This window comes from Akebia trifoliata, chromosome 7 (genome assembly GCF_017979445.1).
Source record: "Akebia trifoliata isolate Shusen 1 chromosome 7, ASM1797944v1, whole genome shotgun sequence".
NCBI classification, from domain to species: Eukaryota; Viridiplantae; Streptophyta; class Magnoliopsida; order Ranunculales; family Lardizabalaceae; genus Akebia; species Akebia trifoliata.
This window is the reverse complement of record NC_141381.1, coordinates 1,353,252-1,377,942: the sequence shown is the minus strand read 5'-3', so window position 1 is coordinate 1,377,942 and position 24,691 is coordinate 1,353,252. Positions and strand designations below refer to the sequence as shown.

The 24,691-nt window shown below is 35.8% G+C and overlaps 3 protein-coding genes across 3 annotated transcripts; 2 read left to right on the top strand and 1 right to left on the bottom strand.

The window, feature by feature from the left end:
• The first annotated feature begins 221 nt into the window (after window positions 1-221).
• Window positions 222-9,828, top strand: NTMC2T5.2 (Calcium-dependent lipid-binding (CaLB domain) family protein). The gene is made up of 9 exons (XM_086446965.1): window positions 222-1,945; window positions 2,901-3,142; window positions 4,470-4,488; window positions 5,668-5,873; window positions 6,269-6,378; window positions 6,534-6,632; window positions 8,203-8,653; window positions 8,764-8,976; window positions 9,503-9,828. Exons 1-8 carry the CDS (start codon window positions 1,095-1,097, stop codon window positions 8,850-8,852), a joined length of 2,067 nt encoding a protein of 688 aa, XP_086303091.1. The 5' UTR covers window positions 222-1,094; the 3' UTR covers window positions 8,853-8,976; window positions 9,503-9,828.
• Window positions 9,829-11,462: 1,634 nt separating this feature from the next.
• On the top strand, window positions 11,463-14,711 carry LOC147397889 (xyloglucan endotransglucosylase protein 6-like). The gene is made up of 4 exons (XM_086446964.1): window positions 11,463-11,936; window positions 12,650-12,750; window positions 13,355-13,548; window positions 14,120-14,711. Exons 1-4 carry the CDS (start codon window positions 11,759-11,761, stop codon window positions 14,517-14,519), a joined length of 873 nt encoding a protein of 290 aa, XP_086303090.1. The 5' UTR covers window positions 11,463-11,758; the 3' UTR covers window positions 14,520-14,711.
• An 845-nt stretch (window positions 14,712-15,556) lies between these two features.
• DWF1 (cell elongation protein / DWARF1 / DIMINUTO (DIM)) lies at window positions 15,557-22,834 on the bottom strand. The gene is made up of 3 exons (XM_086446963.1): window positions 22,519-22,834; window positions 17,120-18,379; window positions 15,557-16,230 (listed from the first exon to the last, which is right to left on the bottom strand). The coding sequence occupies exons 2-3, from the start codon at window positions 18,365-18,367 to the stop codon at window positions 15,787-15,789; spliced, it is 1,692 nt and encodes a 563-aa protein (XP_086303089.1). The 5' UTR covers window positions 18,368-18,379; window positions 22,519-22,834; the 3' UTR covers window positions 15,557-15,786.
• Window positions 22,835-24,691: the final 1,857 nt, after the last annotated feature.

Here is a 24,691-nt window from a genome sequence, read left to right as displayed (position 1 = left end):
TTGCTTTGCATCAAACGTCGTTTGATGTTAGAAAAGTTTGTTTATGTAACCTAAACAGTGTCATCATACAAACCACGTGTTTGTAGTGTAAATCAAAAGTAAAGAAACCGCGTTCCGGCCATGCTTAGAACCACGTGTACATGTTAAGTAAACACATTCATACACGTCTTTCCCCGTTTGAGGCTTCTATTGTTCTCAAACGATTTAGCGATTAATGGTTTGAGATCAAAGGCCACCAATCAGATCACAGAGTGTGGGCCCGGCATCAGCCACTACCAATTTCCATATCTCACATGTACCGACCTCACACGCTTCTTCTTCTCCACCTTCAAAGTTCCAACTTCTCGTTCGTTCTTTAACTCCATTTCAAGGTTTCAACTTTCAACCCAATTATCTGACCACGAATATCACATTTCCTTGACCTCTAACCCTAAAATTTGATATATAAGATCCAGGTCAGTAATTTCACGGTGGATTTGATGTTTATGGTGTTTAATCTGTTGTAGCCTTATCAGATTTTATCCAATTTACGTCTTTGGTTGGTTTCTGTTCAAGTTTTATTCCAATTCCGTCTTTGAATTGATATTCGTTGCCGTATTGGATTTTAATTGCTCTTTTGTACTTCGGAAACCAGTAATTTCATGTTGATTTCGATGTTTAAGGTGTGTAATATGGTGTGAGCTTATCAGAGTTTATCCAGATTACATCTTTGCTAGGTTTCCGTATAATTTTGGTTCCAATCTCGTGTCTGAATCAATGTTCATCGCTCAAAACCAGTAATTTCACGGTGATTTTGATGTTTAATATGGTGTAGCTGTACTAGATGTTACCCAGGTCAGGCCTTTGGTAGATTTCTCCACAATTTTGGTTCTACTTTTCGTCTTCGAATCCATGTTCATCGCTATGTGTTTGGATTCTGATTGTTCTTTTTGTATTTCGAAAAAACCAGTAATTTCATGGAGATTTTGATTTTTATGGAGTTTAATCTGATGTACCTTTATCAAAGGTTACTCAGATTACGGATTTGGTAGGTTTCTGTACAATTTTGGATTCAATTTTTTTTCCTCGAGTTCATGTTAGTTTTTGCTATATAAATGGTTTTGCAACCGGCTTCTCCGAGCTGGACTGCTAGACAGATTTGCTGTCTTTCTCCTGTTATCTGTCCATGTAAGCTAGATAGAGTGCAGAGTGGAAATGAGAGAGAAATAAGTTTGAGGTTGATTAGTACAAGGGTGTTTCTTGGACATCTTATATCACACAAATCTTTCCATAAAAGAAGAAAAAGGGGTTGTGGAGCAGGTTGTGGAGCATATATGTTATCAGCCAAAGGTGTAGACCCCAATAACCTGAATTTCAAATTCGGCAATTTGGCGAGGAGTAGCACAAAAGCATTAGTCGCTAATAGATTGTCTGATGAGTTGGATTACGGAGACTTGGATTCTCAGGAGTCGGTTCAAATGGCATCAAATTTCACAAGTTTTCAGGAAGATCCTTTGGTAGATAAGCTCAGGACTCAGTTAGGAGTAATTCATCCTATTCCTTCGCCTCCAATTAATCGCAGTGTTGCGGGTCTGTTTGTGTTCTTTTTCTTCGTGGGTGTTGTTTTCGATAAACTTTGGATGTCAAGGAGGAGAAACAAATTGGATGGTGATGCTCGGCCTAGTATTTGGCCACAAGTGCCTACTAGTTTTTCTCTGTTCCTTGAAAAAGATCTTCAAAGAAAGGAGTCCGTCGAATGGGTGAACATGGTTCTTGGAAAACTTTGGAAGGTGTATAGACCTGGACTTGAAAATTGGCTCGTTGGGTTACTTCAGCCTGTCATTGATGACTTGAAGAAACCCGATTATGTGGAGAGAGTTGAAATAAAGCAATTCTCATTGGGGGAAGAGCCCTTGTCAGTCAGAAATGTCGAGCGCAGAACTTCTCGTCGTGTCAATGATTTGCAGTAAGTTGAACACAAACCATCGTGGGAGAAATACATTTTATTTTGTTATTTCTTTGTTTGTTGTATTTCTCTTTTGTGCTCCTTTTGCAGCGAAAATTATGCCTGTCAAATTAATTATGGGGGTATTTGTTGTAGCCCTCACTTTTCAATCAAGCTGGATGTAATTGTTTGTGCTAATGGTTTTTTTATTATTAGTATTGAAATTACACTTATCATTGATAGTATCATTTATCTAATGCAAAATATGTACAACTGGGGGATAAAAAATGTGTAGATTTGCCTTTTAATTTATTTTAGTTTTTACTTGACTTTTGGGTCTTGACCGCGTTCTTTCCATGAACATGCTGCCTCATGAAAATGATCACTTAGGGGTATCTCATCGTCTCTATTTGTCCGTGCTAAAGTTACATTTTGAATTCCGTGCTGTTATGACTTTCTTTAACGCCTTTAGACTCCTAAGGACCCCCGCATGGATATGAGCAATTACTTCATTTATATCTAGTGCAAAAAGATATGGTTCAAAGTCCATAATTTTTTCTCCTTTCTCATGGTAAGAAAATGGCTTGAGCATAAAGTAAGTGGTCAAGTCCTATTTGGAATATATTTTGTAGTTGAAACAAAAAATTTCAGTATGTAGTGTCAGCATCAACTCATTAAAATTTTCAAATAGAAAATAAATAACTAAAATGGTATAGGTTTCACTATGTTGACTCAATATATAGTTTTTCTGAGTTGAATAGTTTCACGACCTCACCTTGTTGCTTAAACAATTCTCAAAAGATGTAATGATGGAGTTTGAGTTTGTGACGTGAGACATCAAATTTTTGCAATATGAATATTTAATGTGGTCTAATTTGTTTTTGCCACTTCTGGAATTGGAAGTTTATAATCTACTGAAACAATAAAATCCATGTTGAGTTTATCTGATCTCTTGTTTCCTTCTTACATTTTCTAGGTATCAAATTGGCCTCCGTTATACAGGTGGTGCTCGCATGCTATTGATGCTCTCACTAAAATTTGGCATTATTCCAATCACGGTGCCCGTTGGAGTTCGGGATTTTGATATTGATGGAGAACTATGGGTCAAATTACGGTTAATACCATCAGAGCCTTGGGTGGGAGCTGCCTCATGGGCTTTTGTTTCTCTTCCGAAGATAAAGTTTGAGTTGTCTCCATTCCGTCTGTTCAATCTCATGGGTATCTTATACCTTCTCCTTTTTTGGAATTTTTTATTCTTTACAAACTTATTAACCTCCTAATGTAACATTAGTTGAGTGGTGTCTATTTCTGAAACAAAATGTTTTCTTTTGGGTTGAAAAATTAAAACATACACATGTTTTATTGGCCGAAACATGGAGGAACTATCCATTGGTTTATGTTCCTATTCCTTCTTTTTCTCAAGAGTTCGTGGAAGGAAAGGAATAACCAAATGTATATTTCTTTGATAACTGTAACAATTTTATAAATATAAAAAAAGGGGAAATACAACAAGCTCCAAGTTCAAGCTTTGGAGAATCAGACACTACAAAAACTGAAGAGAAGACAAGATAAAAATTAGACTGACTTTGATCATCTACCAACAATTGAGAGTCATCTGAAGACCAGGTCTTAAAAAATCCCTTGGCAATCTTTCAGGGTGGGAGATCAAGAGAGAAAAGAAAGAATGATCATATTGATAAGACTAACTGGCAATGAATCAATAAGTGATTAACCTGACCTTACATGTGCAACAAAAGTTGAAAATAGCGATTTTGCAAGCAATAAGGTGATCAATTGTGAGGAATTTATCCAAAGAATTACAACAAGCGGAAAATGAGATTTTTAATGGTACTTTAGAATCCCAAATTATGGGGCTTGGAAGGGCACAAAATTACCGACAAAAAGTATAAAATACATGGATTTGACTGAATACACACCATCTCGACTCATTTTCCAAACTTTCATGTCCTCACTGCCCTGGGAGACTAGGCTATCTTCTATAGTACTAATCAACATATCAATAGATTCCACCACCCAATCATTTAGGTTTTTTAAGGCTTAAATTCTCATAAGTTTTTTCCTAGATCCAAGATATTAAATTTCGATTTCGGTATCTACTTAGGTCAGCATGGAAATGGAAGTATTTCAGTTAGTGTGGAAATTAATACAATTTTCATGGAAATGGTGTAAACATTGTGGAAACGATGATAATGTTGAGAAAATTTATAATGAAACTGCAGAAAGCTTTGATATTATAGCATTACTGCTATAATGCTATTTATTCTTGACTAAAGATGCCACACCCCTACTGAAAATTTTCTTTTTATTTGTATTTATCACACACACACACACACATATTGATTACAGAATACATTTTCTTCTATCTAATTGTTGACTGCAATGTACACCTGCACTAGGCATTATAATTCACATTGAATTGCATATGCTATTAGACCCTGCTAATAGATTTTTTCTAACTTCAAATTTTGATTTACTTATATATGCCTTTTTTCTTCTTCTCTGCATGCAATGGGAAATCCTCCAGCAATTCCTGTTCTCTCAATGTAAGTGCTCTTGTCTTTACTTAGCTAAAAAATTACACTTTTCTTTCGTTACTACTATTATACTGTCCCAGATAAGGTGCAGAAGTATCGTTTCTTTTGTTTTCATGCAGTGTGGTTTGTTTCTTTTTGGTTTAAATGAAACTTGTTTGTGATATGCTTCTGGAACATCATTGTTATCCATATATACTTAATTGTAAGTACATTTCTTAGTAATCAATTTGACTAGACGTTATTTTATGAACTAAAATGCAAAGATGAGACTAATACAGTCCAGTTGCACAAATGTTCAAGTCAGGTAATCTATTTGGAGTTTTATCATGATAAATGCATTCAAAGTGTTTGTTTTATGCAACAATTTGGAAGACCCTTTACATAGGCATTATCCGGGGTATGTGCTTTGCATGCCTATAAGCTTCAAGACTCACTATGGGAAAAACTAGAATCAAATAAACACAACATGGGACATGCCTTGGAATACTAAATCATATTCTTCTTCTTTATGCTCTATATTAGCCTAACCGAGGCTTGGCCACATCATAGTTTTGGGATATGGTTTAGATGTTTTGTGTTGTGGTATCTTAGTGTGTGCCAGTTCATTGGAACTAATTTACACAGGTAATTATCACCAAGATAATGCCACTGTATTATCTTTCAGCTATTTCAAAGGAAAATGCAGTCTGCAATTGATTGTGGATCATATCTGAACAACTTATCCTCCCACACCTTAGTCCCCTCCTGCACTCACTTCCTCTTCATTAATTATAACAGCCTTTCCTGCCTTGGTCTGATGTGCAAAACTATCCACATAATAAGAATAAAGAACTGGTTAAAAATTTCCCTTGGAAAACTTTTATAAGCTTGAATTAAGGGACTAGTTTAATTCATGGATTCTCCTTATTGATTCAGCTTTCTTCTTCCTTCTACATCTTCTGTTGAGAGGTCTGATTTGGAGTGGTGCTGATGGATAGAAGCAATATTCTCGTCCGTCAAACCCTCTGGGTTTGAAACAACATGACAATTATGATATTTTTTGTTTACATTATTTGGAAGTATGAATAGGGTGTTGCCTTTATGTGAAGGATAATAGATACCTTCTAATATGTCCTGCTCTTTATTGTCTATGCCTGTTTTCTTCTATATCCATTTCTTAACTAAATTTTTTTGGTTGCATCTTTCTAGGTTCTTAACCAAACTTCTCACTGAGGATCTGCCTCGACTCTTTGTACGTCCAAAGAAGATTGTCCTTGATTTCCAGAAGGGAAAAGCAGTTGGACCTTTTCCAAATGATTTCAAAACTGGAGAAATTCAAGAAGGAAATAAAGATTTTGTTGGAGAACTCTCAGTAACCCTAGTTGATGCTCGGAAGCTTTCTTATGTTTTCTACGGTACACTGTCTTCTTCCCAATATTGAACATTCAATCATCTTATGTACTTTGTGTTGTATTTTCTTAAGGGGATAATGAGATTTTCTATGGGTACTTTGAGGATTTCATGGGTGGTTGGAGTGGGCTTGTAGACTATCCTGATTGTTTTTGAGTGGTTTTGTTGTAGCTCTTCTCTTGGTCATCTCGATCACCTTTAATGAAATCTGCATTTATCTATCAAAAAAAAAAGTAAGTGTGGGTGGGTGGGGGGGGGGGGGGGGGGGGGGGGTTAATTGGATGTATGGAGGTCCTTTTATTATCCTAAGGCCATTTTGATCGTACAGTTATCAGTATTCCATTATCAAGGTTTCTCTCTTTCATATCTTGGACTCACTGATTCCCGATGTTATTTTCAGGAAAAACAGATCCATATGTTGTGCTAAGCCTGGGTGATCAAGTAATCCGCAGCAAAAAGAACAGTCAAACCACTGTGATTGGGCCTCCTGGAAAGCCAATTTGGAATCAAGTGAATTACCTTCTTGTTTGCTCATATTTTATTGTCTTTTTTTTTTACTTAGATATTATTTTCTGATATCTAACTGTTCAATTGTCAGTTAGATATTCATTAAAATGGATATATGTATTATTATCTGATAACTGTGTACTTTTGCTTTGTGGCAGGATTTTCATATGCTTGTTTCTAACCCCAGAAAACAGAAATTATGGATCCAGGTGAAGGACTCTCTTGGATTCACAGATTGGACCATCGGTTCAGGGGAGGTAAATTATCTCAACCCTTCTGATGTTTTTTTAACATATACTAGATTGAATGTGTGGTATATGGCCTCGTATAAATTCAGATTAATTATATAGTCAAATGCGACCTGATGTGAGATGCAAGTAGCACTTCCTCTTCATTAGACACCTTGCTTGCCCATGCTTGGACAATTTCAGAATTTCAATTTTTATGCTAGTTCTTTATATTTTTCCCTGTGAAGTGGTTTCCAACTTTTGTAGAGAAGCTAGACAGGACTCACAAATTATGGTGATTCTCCAGTACACCACATGATAAAAATTCAAGTGATTCTAATTCATCATAGTGTGCCTGGGCCTTAAATTTTTATTAAGGAAATTTCCTTTCGCCTCTCTTGGCCTTCATGTGGGGATTCTTGTTTCTGTAAGGATAAGGGATCTAGTAGTGAAAGTGTAGAGGAGACTGACCATTTAATCAGAAGAACATATACCAGCATACGGATGTATTATGTATCTCTACTCAAGGTGTCGGCTTCAATATCCTGGCATTCAGCTTGAGTATTCAGGCATTTGAGACTATTCAGAGAGATTTCTTATGGAATGAGAGAGAAACAAAGTAAACCAAAAATACCATTTGGTCCATTGGAATTTTTTCTGCAGGCCCATGAAGTATGGGGGTATCAGGTTGAGAAGATTGAGAAGCATGAACATGGCTCTATTGGGCAAGTGGTATTGAAGATTCAACTAGGAGAACCAAAGCCTTTTGACAACGATCTAGGCAGGGCCTTGGCCCGTCAGAGATCTCAACACCTGGGTGTGCTAATGTAGGAGTAGCTATAGTATAAAGGATTGGGGAATGTGTCTCGCTCTTTAACTTGCTTGAGTTACATTTTCATTGGTGTTGGGTGAGGATCATGGAGTACAGACTGATAATTTGAATTGACTATTTTTGGTCTGGGCATTCTACGACAGGTTCAGGGGCCTATCGGGTGACAGATGCTCAATAGGTTCCATGAAGGATTATTTGTTCCCCCTAGAGTTGAGATTTTGTATCAACAGTCGTAATGGACAACCTAATGCTGGACCGCCTCAACGAATTTCTTGATCTCAAGCAAATGTGCTTTGTGCGAGGAACTAAAAGCATGTCAATCACCTCTTTTCTCATTCCAAGGTGGCCATTTAGTGAGGATTTTTTTTTTCCTTTTAGGTTGTTTGTTGTTTAGAATATTGTTCTAAAATCCCATGAAATGCCAAGAGGTTGAGGAGACAAATCTGTAAAGTTTTGCATAAGGCCAAGGGAGAATAAGTGGCAAAGACAGTTTCCTTTGCAAATTTGCGCATAAAGCACATGCATGCATTGAGCTAACAACCCTAAATCCTATTTTTTTTTTGCTCTTGGTTCAGATACGATGGTTATTAGCTATAATAGTAACTCCTACAATAAATTAGAACTGTGATTACCGTTCCTTGAATTTTATGAGAGCTATCCAACATTGGAAAGATATTCAACATTTCCGTCGAACTGTGTAAAAGTTTTATTTTGTTTTCCTTTGATGTGTACATTTGTAATACCTGTTGAATGTCATTTATTTTCCAGGTTGGGCTTGGATCTCTTCAGGACACTGTACCAACAGACAGAATTGTGGTCTTACAAGGAGGCTGGGGTCTCTTTGGAAAGGGATCTTCTGGAGAAATTTTGCTTCGATTGACGTATAAAGCATATGTTGAGGATGAAGAAGATGATGGGACTAAAGTCGAAGTCATGGAGACTGATGCATTCGATGATGATGTGTCAGATTCTGATGAAGTAGTTGATGCATACAAACAGAGTCAAACTGGTTCAGATGGAACAGAGCAAGAATCTTTTATGAATGTACTTGCAGCTTTGCTTGTAAGTGAAGAATTTCAAGGTATAGTAACATCTGAAACAGGAAACGGTAAATTTTCTGAAGATGCCTCAAATTCCGAATCAACTATTTCAAGACCACGCACTCGTACTGCTGAATCCATACCCCTTAATTCAGAAAGTGGTTCAGAAAGTCCCGGAGGTAACTTATCTCATTTTTTCTTTTTTTTGTCATTTAAAGGTTGTCATAATGTGTTAAGTTTATTTCTTAGTTGATTTGGTCATTGATTCATGCACGTTCATTTTCCTCAGGGTCAGCCTTATTGTGGCTGGCGATGATCACAGGAATAGCAGTGTTGATTGCTTTCAATGTGGGTGGTTCGAGTTTCTTCAATCCTTGATGTGCTGCCACAGCACCCGTTAAAAGCCAATATTATATGCTTTTCTTGGATCAAGTAATTCTGGGAAACCTTTCCACATGCTTCACATTTGCTTCCTTTGATCACAAGTATCCTATTACAACAGGTCAGTCAATATTTTCTGTTTAGAATGTGTATAATTATTTTACTTTTCTTTGCCCATATTTTTATTCATTTAGGTTGATTGAAGATCATGAAATCCATATGCTTTATTACTTAACATCTGTTTTTTTTTTTGGGGTGTGTGTGTGTGGGGGGGGGGGGGGGGGGGGGGGTGGTTAATGGAGAAATGCTCTTCGTTATCAGTAATATATAAATGGGGAATGCCAACATCCAATGCTTCATTGGAGATTACCATCCTCTGATAATTTTTTTTTTTTTGCAAAAATATCCTTAGTTGTTTTGTTGTCTTTCAATGAAAGATTAGGGCATTTTTGGTAACTTGATGCCTCCCACCGCGTCTCTCTCTACGAATTTCTTTTTATTTTTTTTTTGATCGGTTGAATTTGATAACAGTTCTGGATTTCCTAGAATAGGATGTAATTGTGTTGTTGATTTCAAAACCTCTTTCTATAGTAAATTTGAATAGCTAGAAAAGACATCTTGAATCGAGAAATTTGTTCCATGTGCAGGTTGGAAAGTGATCTCCCTTACGAACAGAACCTAAAGACTGACCCACAGTTGATTTGCTTTGCCTTGCATCTATTTAGATCTCCCATTTGTGTAAATTCATGTTTATCGGCAGAGGAACGTTCTCTTGGCGGCAGGAATTGTATTTTTTTGTGGTAATTTTTTTGGGCATAATAAGATAATGCCCCCCCTTATATTTCTCCATTCCTTGTTCATATTAAGTTATAACAAATGTTTTCTTGCCTTACTTAGATCGACAAAGCTGTTATGGAAACTTTTCCAAGCACTTTAAAGAGTTCAAAGATGTATGTAGATGAGATCTTCTTCATCTGTTTCTTTTGGAATTAATTTTTTTTTCTACTCATATACACACACACATAAAAAAAGTCTCAAGCAGGAACCGCTGATGTGCCGCATTCACTGGTGGGTGTGATCGTGCATGCGTAGCCAACGAGAGTGGGTTCTAGGACTTGAAGCTGCTCATAATTCCAATATGTGCTTAGGTTTGTCAGACATCCAATTCATTGTCTGATGCACATTATGCCATAACTACTGAAGATATGATCATAAATAGATTAGAATGAAATGGCGAAATAATATTCATGTTGGGATGCTAAGGTTTATAAGCCATGTTTGGATGGCAGAGAGCTTCTGGTTACTCCCTATTTGAGTGGAAGTTTGAAGCTTCTACAGGAGTTGGAAGCTCAAATTCAAACGTTGGAACAGGAAGCTATCTTTGAAGTCAATCCAGATAAATGATTAGCTTTGATAGCTGCTATTGACACCCCAACTTTTACTTATTACACTCCAGTTAAAATGAAACAAAAAAATAAGTTAATGCCTAAGAATAAACAAAAGTTGGGGTGCCAGTAGAAACTCTCTTATCATGTGAGGCAATAAATTGTGATGTTAATAAGTAAAATTCAGGATGCCAATATCTCTCGCTTTGAGTAGAATCAATATTCCCATGTGTGAGTTTGTTTGAGTGTGAATGTGTCTCGATTATAATTAGTAAATTTGCTATTGATTTACGAATTAGACGAATATTACTCTTCCCAATCAAAATTGTCATTAGTGTCAAAGATTCAGATTAATTCACAAATCTTTGACTTCCAACGAATAAATCGTGATTTATACGTATATTTTGTAAATATTTTAACAAAATACTTTGTATTTCTCTATTTTCAATTCACACTTCAAAACACAAGAGAAGGAAAAAAAAATCTTAGGTTGAAAATTATTTCTACAAAAATAATTAATCTTGAACAACTTAGGAAACTTCCAAAATACGTTGATGATGGTAGTGAAGAACTTTAAAAGGAAGATGAAATTATATCTAATCGTGAAATATTCTTTTTGACAAAATATTTGGTCCATCTACTTCGCATTAATAATTTTTTAGAAACGACAAGAAATTTTTTTTTGAATTTAATTAAGTCATAGGACATGATGAGATTAATTATTATATCATGTTTTATACTTTTCATTTACATTAATTATTAGATGGATTAAAACTAAATCTTTAATTGCGAATATATATTTTATTCGATGAATATGATTGTTAATTGTTTACTTGTTTACTTAAGATATTTTTAATTTAAGTATTGATAATTTGATTAGTAGATTAGAATTGTTAGGTCATATCATATGTTATATATATATCTAAATTTTTAAAAATTTTAAAAATTATTAGATCTAAATCGTTCTTAAATTATTTTTATATCGTATTTTTATTATCCTACGTTTTTTTCATCGAATTTTCGAGCGAATTAATATATCATTATTCTAATTGATATCCGATTTATTTTCATATCATTTTTTTTTCCGTTCACCGAATTGCTAACTATGGTGTCGGCTTCTGTTGTAAAATATTTGAGATACACCACTGGATTTTCAATCTGAGAATGGGTCTTGTCTGATAGACGAATAAAAAATAAATGACTAATAAAGTTAAACCGAAAAAAAAAAAACACAAAAGCAGCCAAAGTGGAGAACAGCCCATTAGAATTTTTTCTCTTAAAGCAACAGCTGTTAGATTCTTCTCCTTATAGTGGCGCCGCTCTAAAGTTGTTGATGACGTGGTTTATGGACCCCACAGAAAATATATTCTGTGTTCTAGAAAATAAACGCCAAGTCAGCAAACTTGGGTCCCATAACCGAAGCTGACGTGGCCACTTAGTTCCCACCTCCCACGCAAGTTATCATCTGAGGGCTATAAATATGGGTCGATTTCGTTTTATTTGGCTTCAGAAGCTAGAATGGATGCACCATCATCATTCTCTTCGATTAGGTTTACTGCATTTCTGCTATATTTAGCTACGCTACTAACTTTAGCGAGGTCCTCTAACTTTAGCGACCTCTTCCAACCCTACTGGGCACCTGATCACTTATTGGACCAAGGAGACCAGCTTAAGCTTACTCTAGATACTACTTCTGGTTAGCTCAACTCTCTCTCTCTCTCTCTCTCTCTTTCTTTGTTCATGAATGTTGGAGCAACTTTCATTGGACGGACCCACAAAAGAAAACCATCTTGATTGGTACTGGGTCGAACCGTCCAGATTGGATTAGTTCGGGCATGGAGTTGATCCGATAGAAATTGGATCAGACCGGGAACTGAATAGGAAAGGGATCCGACCCTTGTTGGATCTCAATATTAGGATCCGTATCTGATCTAATAACACTTGGGTCATTCCGGATCGGATCAAATCCAATTTGATATAGAACATAAGAATAAACTTCATTTATTTAAGAAAAATATATAATAAATTCACATAGTACCATTGGATAGGGACACTGTCGATCCGAGACAGATCTGATAAGTTATCAAATCCGATGATCGTGGTTGAAACCCAAATCCTCGATCCAGTCCCGAAGTTATCGGATTGGTCTTATCAAAATTGTTCATTGGACCCACATAAGAAAAATAATCTCGATTGATAATTTCTAGCCATTGGATTCAAGAATTTTTATTTATGTGCTTGAAGAACAAGCCTATATATAGATATCCTTGAATCAGATGGCTAGAAAGTAAATGTGGACTACTACAATGGTACATGGAGTTGGGTAACATTACACAACTCCTGGAGTAGGGGATCCACCACAATCCACACAGTAGTTTACTCTAATATGGATTATTTTGTGGTGAAAAGGTTGTGGGTTTGGGTCAAAAAGAAAGTATCTGTTTGGCAAAGCGAGTGTACAAATTAAGCTTGTGGAAGGTGACTCAGCTGGAACTGTGACAACATTCTATGTAAGTTATGGTTTAGAAATGTCTATCCAAACAGACCCCAAATTATGGTTTTTTATGCCCTGCTAAAAGCTGTAAATTCACAAATTTTGTACAATTTTTACAAGAATTCTTAGATTGCATGTGGAAAATAAATGGGAAAATGGGTTTTCCTGAAAAATAAGATTTTCAAATGTATAATTGGACGTTTTCCATAGTAAACGAATTTCATCCAAAGTAAATTTTCCCGTTTGCAGGAGGGAAAATGTCTTCTCAACCCGTTGAGGAGGAAAATGATTATCTCATTTCCCAGCTCTCTCCTTTTTATTTTTTTTGACATTTTTCTAGGTGCACTCAAATTTGAGTAAATCATTTTCCCATGGAATTTTTCTAAGGAATTCATTTTCCCAGGAAAATGTGGCATGCAAAAAATTTACAATGATTTGCTAGGTGAAAGGTGAAACCAAGATCTGAATGACTGCAAATTTTTGTTTTATGTTGATTTACAATGATTTGTAGGTAAACTAATAGGCTTAATGTCTCCTTCTTCCATTTTTTTCTTTTTATAATTATAGTGAAATTGAATTTTATTTTAAACATAACCTTGATTAATTGATTAAATATGCAGATGTCGTCAGAGGGCCCAAATCATGATGAAGTAGATTTTGAGTTCCTCGGCAATGTTAGTGGTGAACCTTATCTGGTTCAGACAAATATTTACGTCAATGGTACTGGAAATCGAGAGCAACGACATACACTGTGGTTCGATCCCACGACAGATTTCCACAGCTACTCCATACTTTGGAATCGACGCCACATCGTGTAATTAATCAAATGAATGCTCACTTCCAAGTCATCATCATTATCATTATTAATATTTATTCATAATACTATTATTTGTAAAATAATTAAGAACAAAAAAAATTTTGTTTTAAGAAATCAAATTGAGGATTATAATTAGTATGGTTGCTAGGAGCCGATTTACAGTGGGGGCACTTGCCCCCACAATAATTTTCAAACTCTATGGATTTGTTAGCTATTGCGACAGATTTTAAGATTAAAAAAATCTGCCACTGTTGCCCCCACAAATTTTTTTTCCTCTCTTAGGATAAAAATATTTCTACTCTTGGTTACCCCCACATGGGCAAAATCCTGGCTCCACCCCTGATAGTTCCGACGAGGGGAGAAACATTGGTTTCTTATATATTGGCATTGGCATCCTAGGGATTAGTACAAGTTTTTAAGAGATCCAATTTTCGAAAGAATCCCTAAGAGTATTCTCTCATCTCAAATCATTCATTTGATGAAGAGCCTCAAACGTTTACGATTAATATTTTTCGTATTCTTCTTAAAATTGACTCTCTTTTTTTTTTTTTTTTCCAAATTTCAACAGATTTCTTGTTGATGGAATTCCAATCAGAGTTTTCGAAAACAAAGAAGAAAATGGTGTACCTTTCCCGAAAATTCAACCTATGGGAATCTACGGATCGTTGTGGAACGCTGATGATTGGGCGACACAAGGGGGGATGGTGAAGACAAATTGGACCCGCTCTCCTTTCATCTCAACCTTCCAATCTTTCGAGATCAATGCATGTGAGTCGTCAACAAAGGCCGATGACAACATCGAAAAATGTAGTAGGGTGGGCCAGTTCTGGTGGGACAAGCCAGGGATGAATGGGTTGAACAACCACAAGAGCCACCAACTTAAATGGGTACGTGCGAAGCACATGGTGTATGACTATTGTAGGGACATGGTGAGGTTCAATGAGCCACCCAAGGAGTGCCTCGTGTAGCTCAAGTGAAAAGATTGACTCAGACGAATTGAGTAATTCAATGAGTCAACTCTGACGATTTCTAGAGAAAATGTTTTCTACAAGCAATCAATTTGTCGAAAAATGATTTTTCAATAATTAGGTATAATTCATGTTTGATTTAAAAATAATTTGCAGATTTGGAATCATTGGCCCTGCTTTGTATGTTTATATATCATTATAAAATTCTTTAGTTGAAAAAACAAAATTCTGTAGTTTGCCATTTTTAGGTGATTTAATCGAAAGAGAAAATTTCTAAAACATGAACAACTTTTGTTAAAATTCCCATTTCTGTACAATGTTCATTGTAATTCCTAAAACATGCATGAACATGAGGTAGCGAGATCACGAGTAGTTTATTCTAAAAGTGAGGATCTCACTCTCGTTGATAAAAATTAAAACACGAAGCAACGATATTCTAACTTAATAAATCAGATACATCCTTCATTATTTAACAGTGAGATCACAGGTATTTATCCTTAAAAGTGATGATCTCGTTGAAAATAAATTCCCAAGTGTAAATTATCGTAAAATCCCAATGAAATAAATGGAAAACTTACTCGATTTTTTACAGGCAAAAAAGTTGTGCAAGAAAGATCTTAAGAAATGTTAAATTGATCAAAGACATTTGAACAACTTGATTGAACCATCCGATTCAAAATCTATCGATCACGTTGACTGCAACCTAACAATTATATGACCATTTATTTTAATAGATAATCATATGGACCATGTGCATGGCTTATATCCATGCAGAAGATAAATAAGTTTATTTTGTCTCCAAAAACAATTTCACTCAAAATTTTATATTTGGTACAGAATCAGCTTTCAGATTCTCACAAACGCCAGAATCCACTAGCAGGCCAGCCACAAGCCTCGATTTAGACAAAAGGTGTACGAGAATTTTCAAGTTAACGATCAAAATACACTCAAAAAAATTCTAAGATTCCAATAAATGCCTCACTACTACTAAAAATGCATTTTTAGAGCCTAAGAAGCACTTTCACCAAACACGAACATCAAGCAACTATTGTCAGTCACAATTTTCATAAAAGTGCTTCCATAGAATCACTTCCATCGACACCCAGAATTGGTAAGCATCGTAAAATCCAAACAAAGTTTAATCTAAATCAGACGAAAAATTCACACCCAGAACTGCCAAGTTTGCAATTAAATCAGTTATGGAAAACTCACTACGATGACGATGAACTGCGGAGCAAAATTCAAAATAAAGAAATCAGTCTACTGGTTAATCAACCTCGGCGCAAGGAGTCTCAAGGTGAGCTTGTTCTGCTTCCTGCACCTCCTTCTCAGTCTTCCTCCCTTTCTTCGACTTGTAATAGACACTCATGAACGTCCCCACAGCTCCATACTTCTTCCTGCATTGTTCGTACAACGAAGCATCGAACATCCTCCAGAAGTTCTTTTCATTTAGCTCAGATACAGCGTATTGTGGTTGAAAGCCATGGTTCTCAATCAACCAGTTCTCCATCCGACGTACAGCTTCGGCTCCATCGAACACCTCACCCCTCAAGACGGGTCCTGGGGCATAGTAGATACCGACGTCTGTATACATTTGGGCGTACGCTGTATCTCCTTGTCTACACTCTAGCTCAAACCCAGGTTCAGGGTACACCATAGTTTTCACGGGGAGCTTGTATAGCCTATGTGGGCATAGCCAGATGGGGTACACCTGGAAGAAGTAATAGATGAAAGATTTACTTCAGAGCGAGGGAGAAAAATCAAGAAAGAACAAACATATCTCTAACAATGAATCAAATATGGTGTCGAGGAAGATATTGAAGGTTGGCTGTTGTCGGATTGTCATCCCAACTACTCCCCTCTTTTTATCTTTTTAATCCAATGGTTTCATAACCTTTGTATGTGTGTGTCCATATCCTTAATTAGTGTGTTATGAAAAAAGTTGGTGTGGCAATATAAGTTCTCTTGTATTATGGAGTTGATCAAAGTAATGTTATCACTCAAAATTTATAATACACTGGCAATCTTCTCTGTCGAATCGATTATGATATAGAGCTAGAACTATTGTTAACCATCGAAAAATAAAGGGAAAAAAGGAAAGAAAATCAAAGAAATGATGGGTAAAGATTGCATGAACGACTATAATTTTTGTCCACCAATAGAAGCTCTCACTCCAACTGATTGCGCAATGAAACGTTGTTGACCCATGAATACGGCAAAATAGTTCAGTGAGTACTTTTAGAAAAGAAACTACGAGAAAAGCACTTTCCTTACTAACTTCGATACTTTGGTCCACATTGGCAATCCAACACAAGAGCCTTCTAGATTTCAGGGGAAAACTCGGTTAAAAAAAAAAGCTATTGAGCTTGATCCAAGGTGTTGACAATGGATGGCTACTGAACTCCCAATGGAACAAGCATATCCTGGATCACATGCATCGGATACTGTTTTTGGATGGCAAGATATGAGCTCACAACCCTCAAATCTTACTAAGTTAGTCAGGCAAGAGTAACTTGAACTTGAATTATTTGCACAGATGATTTCATAATGTGGAAATGGCAATCAAAATATATTTAGAAAGAGAGAGAAAGCAAAAATACCTCCATCTCACGGTCGGCCCACTCTAGTGCATTCCCAACCTTGTACAATGGAACAAGCATATCCTGGATCACATGCATCTCATGGTAATAGTTCCTGATTGCTTCACCTTGGGTAGCCTTGAGAAGCGAAACCTTGGGAGGCATTATCCACCCCATAGTCCATCTAAACCACCACTGATCGGCAAATGGGAGAATTAGCTTTCCTTCCCAATACAAACACCTGGTGTGCCTATGATAATATTCCCTTGTAGGTATATACTCAACAAATTCTCCCTTCTTGAGTGCTGTCTGGGCGTGCTGATAGAACCACGGCTTGAACCACCACCCCACGCTGTTAATCACGTGACCTTTCTTCTTCGCCTCTTCCTTGGAAGCGTATTTCCCAGTCATGCATACGGCTTCCATGGGAGAATAAATCATGGTTTCTACAAAGTCTGGGACCTTCTCGGGATTATCCTGATCTCCATCTCGAGGTGCAAATGAATCTATATAGCCCTGAGCAATCTCCTGTAAGTTCCCCACCACCGGCTTGTAAGTCAACTTCATGTATTCTTTGACGGGTATGAGTTTAATTTCGGCCGAAACAAGTAGCCCCAATGTTCCTTGAGACCATGGGATTGAATAGAAGAGATCAGAGTATTCGTTGTCTTTGGTTGCTCTCACTACTCGTCCATCAGCAAGAACAATCTCATAAGCCACAACTGTATCTGAGAAGAGACCGTAGATGTGAGAACTTCCTTCAATTCCATACCCATTGATGAGTCCCCCTACAGTGAGATCATCAAGCTCAGCAACCACAGCAAGGGAGAGATTCATTGGAACCGTGACCCTGCTAATCTGGCCCATGTTGACTAGGGGTTCGACTTTCGCAACCATTCTATCTCTATCGATGTTGAGAATGTTTCGAAATTCCGAGAGATCAACCTCAAAGTGTCGTGCCCGTTTGTAGTCAACATTTCGCATCCCGACAGCAATGTAGGGTTTGCGGGCTGTGCAAACAAGACCGTCTTTTGATGGGTTCCTCTGTTTAAGGCGCTTAACAACTTTCTTGACGTTCTCATCATGCTCCTTTTGACGACGCTCGAAGGATTTGCTCTCAGATCTGACATCACCAAGGTAGGTGAGGAAATAGATAGTGAAGGAGATTGGGAGGACAACAAAGATAACAATGATCCAACGGAAATTGACGAAGTAGTCCACCCAAATCTTCTTCCTCTTGGGACGCAAAGGAGCCTCTAAATCCGACATGCTGTAATTTTTCTGCAAGGAAGAACATTGAGATCTTAAGCTAAGAGAAGTGGCATGAACAGTACCTATACGTTGTTCTCCCCTTTTTTGTGACTTCTTCAAAGGATGATGGTTACATTGGCATTTGGAAATTCATAGCTAAGAAGTCCTAAACCAATAAATCTTATAATTATTAAGGAGAATAAACAGCACATCTACTTGGGTGACCTACTCTGAAATGGTATGATTTAGTGTTTTTTCTAGATATGTAGCAAGAAAAAAACCTCCATAAATTCTCTTTGATAAAGGCCATATTATTATAGAAAAGAAAAGTTATTAGCTCCCATAGATCGCAGATACGTATCAACATATATGGAATTGTAGATACAATTTGAACTTCCTAAGTTAGACATGAAAATCAGATTTTAAAGGAAATATGTCTGCTAAAATAGAAAATTTTATAGAAACAACAAATGTTATAGAATACCTTCAACAACGGTAATAATGTGTTCAACCAATTGGCGCAAACCACACACAAACAAAAAAAAGGTGTGCTTAAATGATAGTGGCAATCCAACATGTAGAGTTGCTTTACTGTTATGAGTTTTGACCTTCCAATAGAATGCAATGGATCAGATGGAAATAGTCATCCGATTGAGCCTATATTTGGCCTTAGAGATCTTTTAGGAGGGATGTATAAAGTGCGGTGACCCAATCCATGCATAGGCACCAAGTGTAATGTTGTGCTATATAAGGTAAGAGGCATCCCATTCTAACTGAGTAACTTAGAATGCCTCAAATTTGAACTGAATGTTAACATAAAAATCTATATAATAAAACAGAACTGGACTGCTACAGTTGTTTGACACAAACCTTTGTGTGGGACCCACTTTAACCACTTTATTATTTTTTCTCTTTACCCCCACAACTTTATTTTCACTCCTTAAACTTTATTATATTTCCTCTATTAACTTTTTTTTTTTTCATCTTTTACCCTTTTAACCTCAAAATTCTTTAATAATACCCTTCCAACTTTATTTTTTTTTTACTTTTATCCCCTTTTACCCACCCATCAAACTATATTTTTGTGGGACCCACTTTATTTTCTCTACACTTCACTATATTTTCTCTTTAACCCTTTTAACTCACTTTATTATTTTTCATCTTTTACCCCTTAAACCTTAAAAGTTTTCAATAATACCCTAAACCCAATTAGGCTTGACCCAAACCCACTAATTTTGTGTTGTTTGTGAGTCGTGTTCATGGGTCATGTTAAGATTGCCACCCCTACATCAACCAACTTTATTTTTTTCACTTTTAACCCCTTAACCTGAGAGAGGATGCCCGTGTCGGAGGCACAAGTGAACTCTAGTACATTAATAATACACAAAAAGAAATGGAAAAACAAAAGAGTAGAAATCAACTTAGAATTTGCATGCAGTTAGAATAATCAAACAAAAAAACCAGCACAAAAGCATTGGAAAACCAAGAGTTTGAATTTAAAATCTAGTTATTGACTTTAAACCATGAGCACTAATAAAAAAGGGAATGGAAATGCTCAAAGTTGTACAGAACATTCCCAACAAATCAAATAAGTTTCAATCAAAACTAAGATAGCAATCCATTCGTAAAAGCAAAAAAAGAGTAATAGCAAAGTAGCAGAAACCTCCTAAAAGAAGAATTTTCTAAGAAATCTTAACTACATGAAAAATTGTGGATTTATCAACATGAAGTGTTTAAAATCCTAATATCCCATCATGATGAATGCTGAAATTTTAATAAAATAAATCTTATTTTTAAGGTTTAGGTAATATTTTAGAGATTGGGATGAACCTAGACAGTCCACCCATTTCAGGGAAAAATAATCTAAGTAGTTTTTTTCTATTAATAGTTGAACTTTTTCCTTGTTATAGGTTCAGTTCCTAATTTATTTGGATTATTATTACAGCTAAGAGATCAAATTATTTCACTAAAAATGCATATTTGAGAATTTTCCATTAACAAAAACAACACTTAGTGATCCTTACCAAGTATAAACACCTGTACAAAATCAAATCAGAAAAATAACCAACAACAGACTGCAATGATAGACAGCTCGGCAAACAAGCAAAACAACATTATGGCTTCCTGCTACCGATCAAGGAAAAAAAAAGCAACAACAACAATAAAAACAACATTATGACTTCCTGCTACAGATTCTTACTTCGAAATAGGTAAGAATTTAGTCCTCAAGATCATGGTCACAAATCTATCCCTAGTTTTGTAAAATTGCGGCAATCATCAAATGGAGAATTTTTTATTTTCTATTTTTGCCTTCTAAATCCTACAAAGAAGCCTTTATAATCAAGAATACTATTAAAAAAAACGTAGCAAATCTTTCAATGTTTAAGGAATGAATACAATATACCTAGCATCAACTGCATTATATCAGAATTCGAAGCAAAACCCAAGATAAGTCTCAAAAAATAAATAAAAAAGCCATCCTCAACCACAAAATCTTGATATTCGACATATGTCTCACACGAGACCACCCTTACTCAAAACACAATCACCCTTTGCTTACGAGCTCCCAAGAAATCCTCAAAACGATAACCCCTAAACTCGTGGAACTGTTTACACCGATGAAACAACAAACCCACAACACTTAAAACGATCTCCTGCATAGAAAAGTGGTTCCCTTCGAAGATACGCCCATTTCTCTCCTTCCACAAACCCCAACACACGGCCAGGGGTAAAGGGTACCAAAGAATCCTCTCCCTGCCAACAAAATCTGTGGACCTCCAATAATCAAGAAAGCACCGGACTGAAAAAGGGGAACACCAAGATAAATTGAACAACGAAAGGAAAAAAAAAAAGACCAAACTTGATGAGCTACGCCAGAGTGAATAGGATTGTTCTTAATCATCTGAGCTGTACAGTTTAATTGGATATTCCAAGGTAATAGCATATATTGACAAGTCGAAATCATCCAATCATATTAGTTTTTAACCCTTTGGTCTCTCAGGTTGGACCCACCAAATGTTGGGTCTCAATTCTCCTGCATGTTGTGCTACAGCAGTTTAAAATCCGAGGACTCCAGATTTTAGATTTCCCTTGACAACTGTTGGAATATAAAACATTAAATGCAACATATTCTGCAAATCCTGAACTTATAATAATAAATACACCCATAAACCATTCACGAATTGCAGAATAAGTACGTGAGGACCGTGGAAAATCACAGAAAACAGCGACTACTTTGCCTATTGCCTTGGAGCAACTCCAACCCATGTCTATAAATTTAGAGAAGATTCTTACCTCCGAAACAATTTGAACTCCAACTGTTCCTTCTCTAAAACACTATTCATTCACTTGACAAAATAAATGATATTTAAAACATGTTCCGTGAAAAGAGAAGGTCAAAAATGATATTTACGAAAAAAAAGAGGGATAAAATGGGTATTTAGAAAACATGACTAGTGATTTAGAGGGTCCACCATAATTTCTCCAGATCTCTATATTTAGATATGAACAGTGATTTAGAGGGGGTTTCTCTAAAAGAGAGGCCGGTTGGTATTGGGTTCGGACGTCTCTCTCTCTAAATATGGAGTTTTAGAAACTGGTTGGAGTTGCTCTCAGTAGCTGATTCGGTATGGCAGTAACGCGGAGACCGCTTGAATTAAGTAGAACAGATTTGCAATCATTAACACAAGGCAAAAGCTACCAAGTACAGATCCGTAACAATTATAAGAAAAATGAAGTTAAAATGGACAAAACAATGAATTCAAAAGCTACATAATGCCCAAATCAATAAAAATTAAGAGTAAAATGAACTTCAAAAGATAAACCCCTAAAGATCCATTTTTTTCCCTTCTAACAGCAGCTACAAATATTAACAGTAAGCATCTCAGATATGTACTGTTATATTACAGATCCATCAAACCTACCTTGTTCCAAAAGGACCAAAACAGTATAAAGTACAAGCGAAATGAAGTTCAAAAGAAACCCTAAAATAATCAGATTTTTTTATTATTTTTAGCTCGAATTTGAAATTAACAGAAACTAAGCATTTCTGATCTAGTTCAACCAACTAACACGAAGAGAGCTCCAAAGGACCCCAGATTAACACAGTTCAATCAACCAAGACCAAAAGACCTAGAATCAAAGAACACATAGAGAAGCATTCGAATCACCTGGTACAAATGCAGCTCAGATATGGATAGATTGAAGCAGAGTCTCTCTAAAAGTTAGAGAGAACTACTGAGTGAGAAGATCGTCAAACATCTATAAAGGAAAAAAATAATAATAATGGATTATACGAATCGAGGAGAGATCCTCAGATCCACAAATCCACTAAGAGATTCTCTGGCAATCACGTTGTGATTCAGAGAAACGCATGTGAGAGTGTGATCCAAATGTAGATTAAAATACACTAAAAAACTTCAAAAGCTACAAAATATTTGAATATTTTAGGGTTTCGACAAAAAAAAAATGGAGAATTAAATAAGGGGAAAACGAATGGTTAGGGTTTTAGACGCCATTAGAGATGAAAAGTTTACCTCAGAATTGCAGAGAGAGAGAAACAGAGATAGCGACAGAGAGACACATACAGACTTATGCTCTTTAAATAGAAATGGATTTAACTTTTCGACAGCTGGTCACGTGCATTGAGGGAAGGACTAAAGAACACATTTCGAAAAGAAAAATGCTGAAATGACTAAAACTATTTACTGCGATTCTCACAAGTCTGACGTGGGATGTACACTTAACCATAGATGTATTTCCTCGCGATACGATTGAAAACCATCTACGGTTATATATGCATGTCCACGTCAGAATTGTGAGAATCAAAGTAAAACTGTGTCACCATTAAAGTTTTTTTTTTTTAATAGTATTCCACAAATTAAAAAATTAAAGTTTTCCACAAATTTTCACTGGGCCAGGGTGTTGGGTACCCATTTAACCCGAACCGAATCAGAATTGGAACCGAAAACCCTGGTTTTGGATCCCTTTTAATTAGAACCAATTGGAGTTGGGTTTCTTGGAATAGAACCGATTAAGAATTGGAACAAATATAAATCGATAGGAACCAAGATTTGGAAGTATTTAGGGAGAAAATTATTGACAATCATAATTCTAATTCCATTAATTTTATAGTTGAAGCTAATAAAAGGCAAAATGGATAGAATAAGGCCAACAATGGGTCGGATAATACCTGTTTACGTGACTCATCCGACCCGAATAAATTGGATATAGGCAATGTTTTTCTGTCCAATTAAGAATTCGTGTTATATTACCTGACACCCATTTGTCCAAAAAATTTGTAGGGTCAAGTACGAATATATGTCATATCCTGCATGATTACCAGTTTATCCGACAACAAAAGTATAATTTCACATTCTATATATAAATCTGTGTAAATAAGTAATTTTTTATTATATAATTTTTGTTATAGGAGTAATAAAAATAAACAAAAAATGAAACGAGAAGGTAAAAATTTGGGTGACCTAAGAATTGGTTAATAAATCGAGTATGGTTATCTACTAAAATATGGGTAAAATTTTGGATTTAGGTATTATCTTAAAATTCGGGTAAGTAATCGGGTATAGGTGTGTATGTTTCAATTCGAGTATGGAGTCGATAGAAGGCTTACCTAATCTGTTGCCAGTCTAATAGAATTTAACAAATTTTGCTCTAAAATGAATTATTCTAAGACTTGTTAAAGTATTGATGTGAAGCAATGTAATAAAGTGTACTGCAATACACTGAATCATATTGATAGAGATTTATCTATGATTTAATTAGTTAGAGATTTGGATAAGATTTGATGTGAAATAATGCAATAAGGTGTACAATAATATACAACATCATATCGATAGAGATTTAGATAGGATTAGATCAATTAAAGATTTGAATAATACTTTGTTAGATTGTGATTTTAAATCAATTAGGATTTCCTAAATTTCTATATAAAACCTTTTTAGGGTTCTGTAAATAATCATCCAAGAATAAATTAATCTTATAATTTTACAAAACTAGCCATTGACAACCCATGGTGGAAGAGTTTTCTTTACACGTGCACATAGTTTTAGTGGTTAGGGTCGTTAATGGATCGAGTCAAACCCATTTTTGATTAAAATTTTATGGTTCAGACTAAGGATTCTAATAAGGACCCAATACGATAATGTGCTTTTAAATATATGATGATATATGAGGGTCTTCTAGACCCCCTTACTGAAATGATAATTTACTTATTAAAAAAAATGTATTAAGGTTGTTAATGAATCGGATTAGATCCAGATCTTGATTTGTTTTAATCCAATAACTTTAGGTATGTATCAAGGTTTTTTAATCTCAAATGGACCC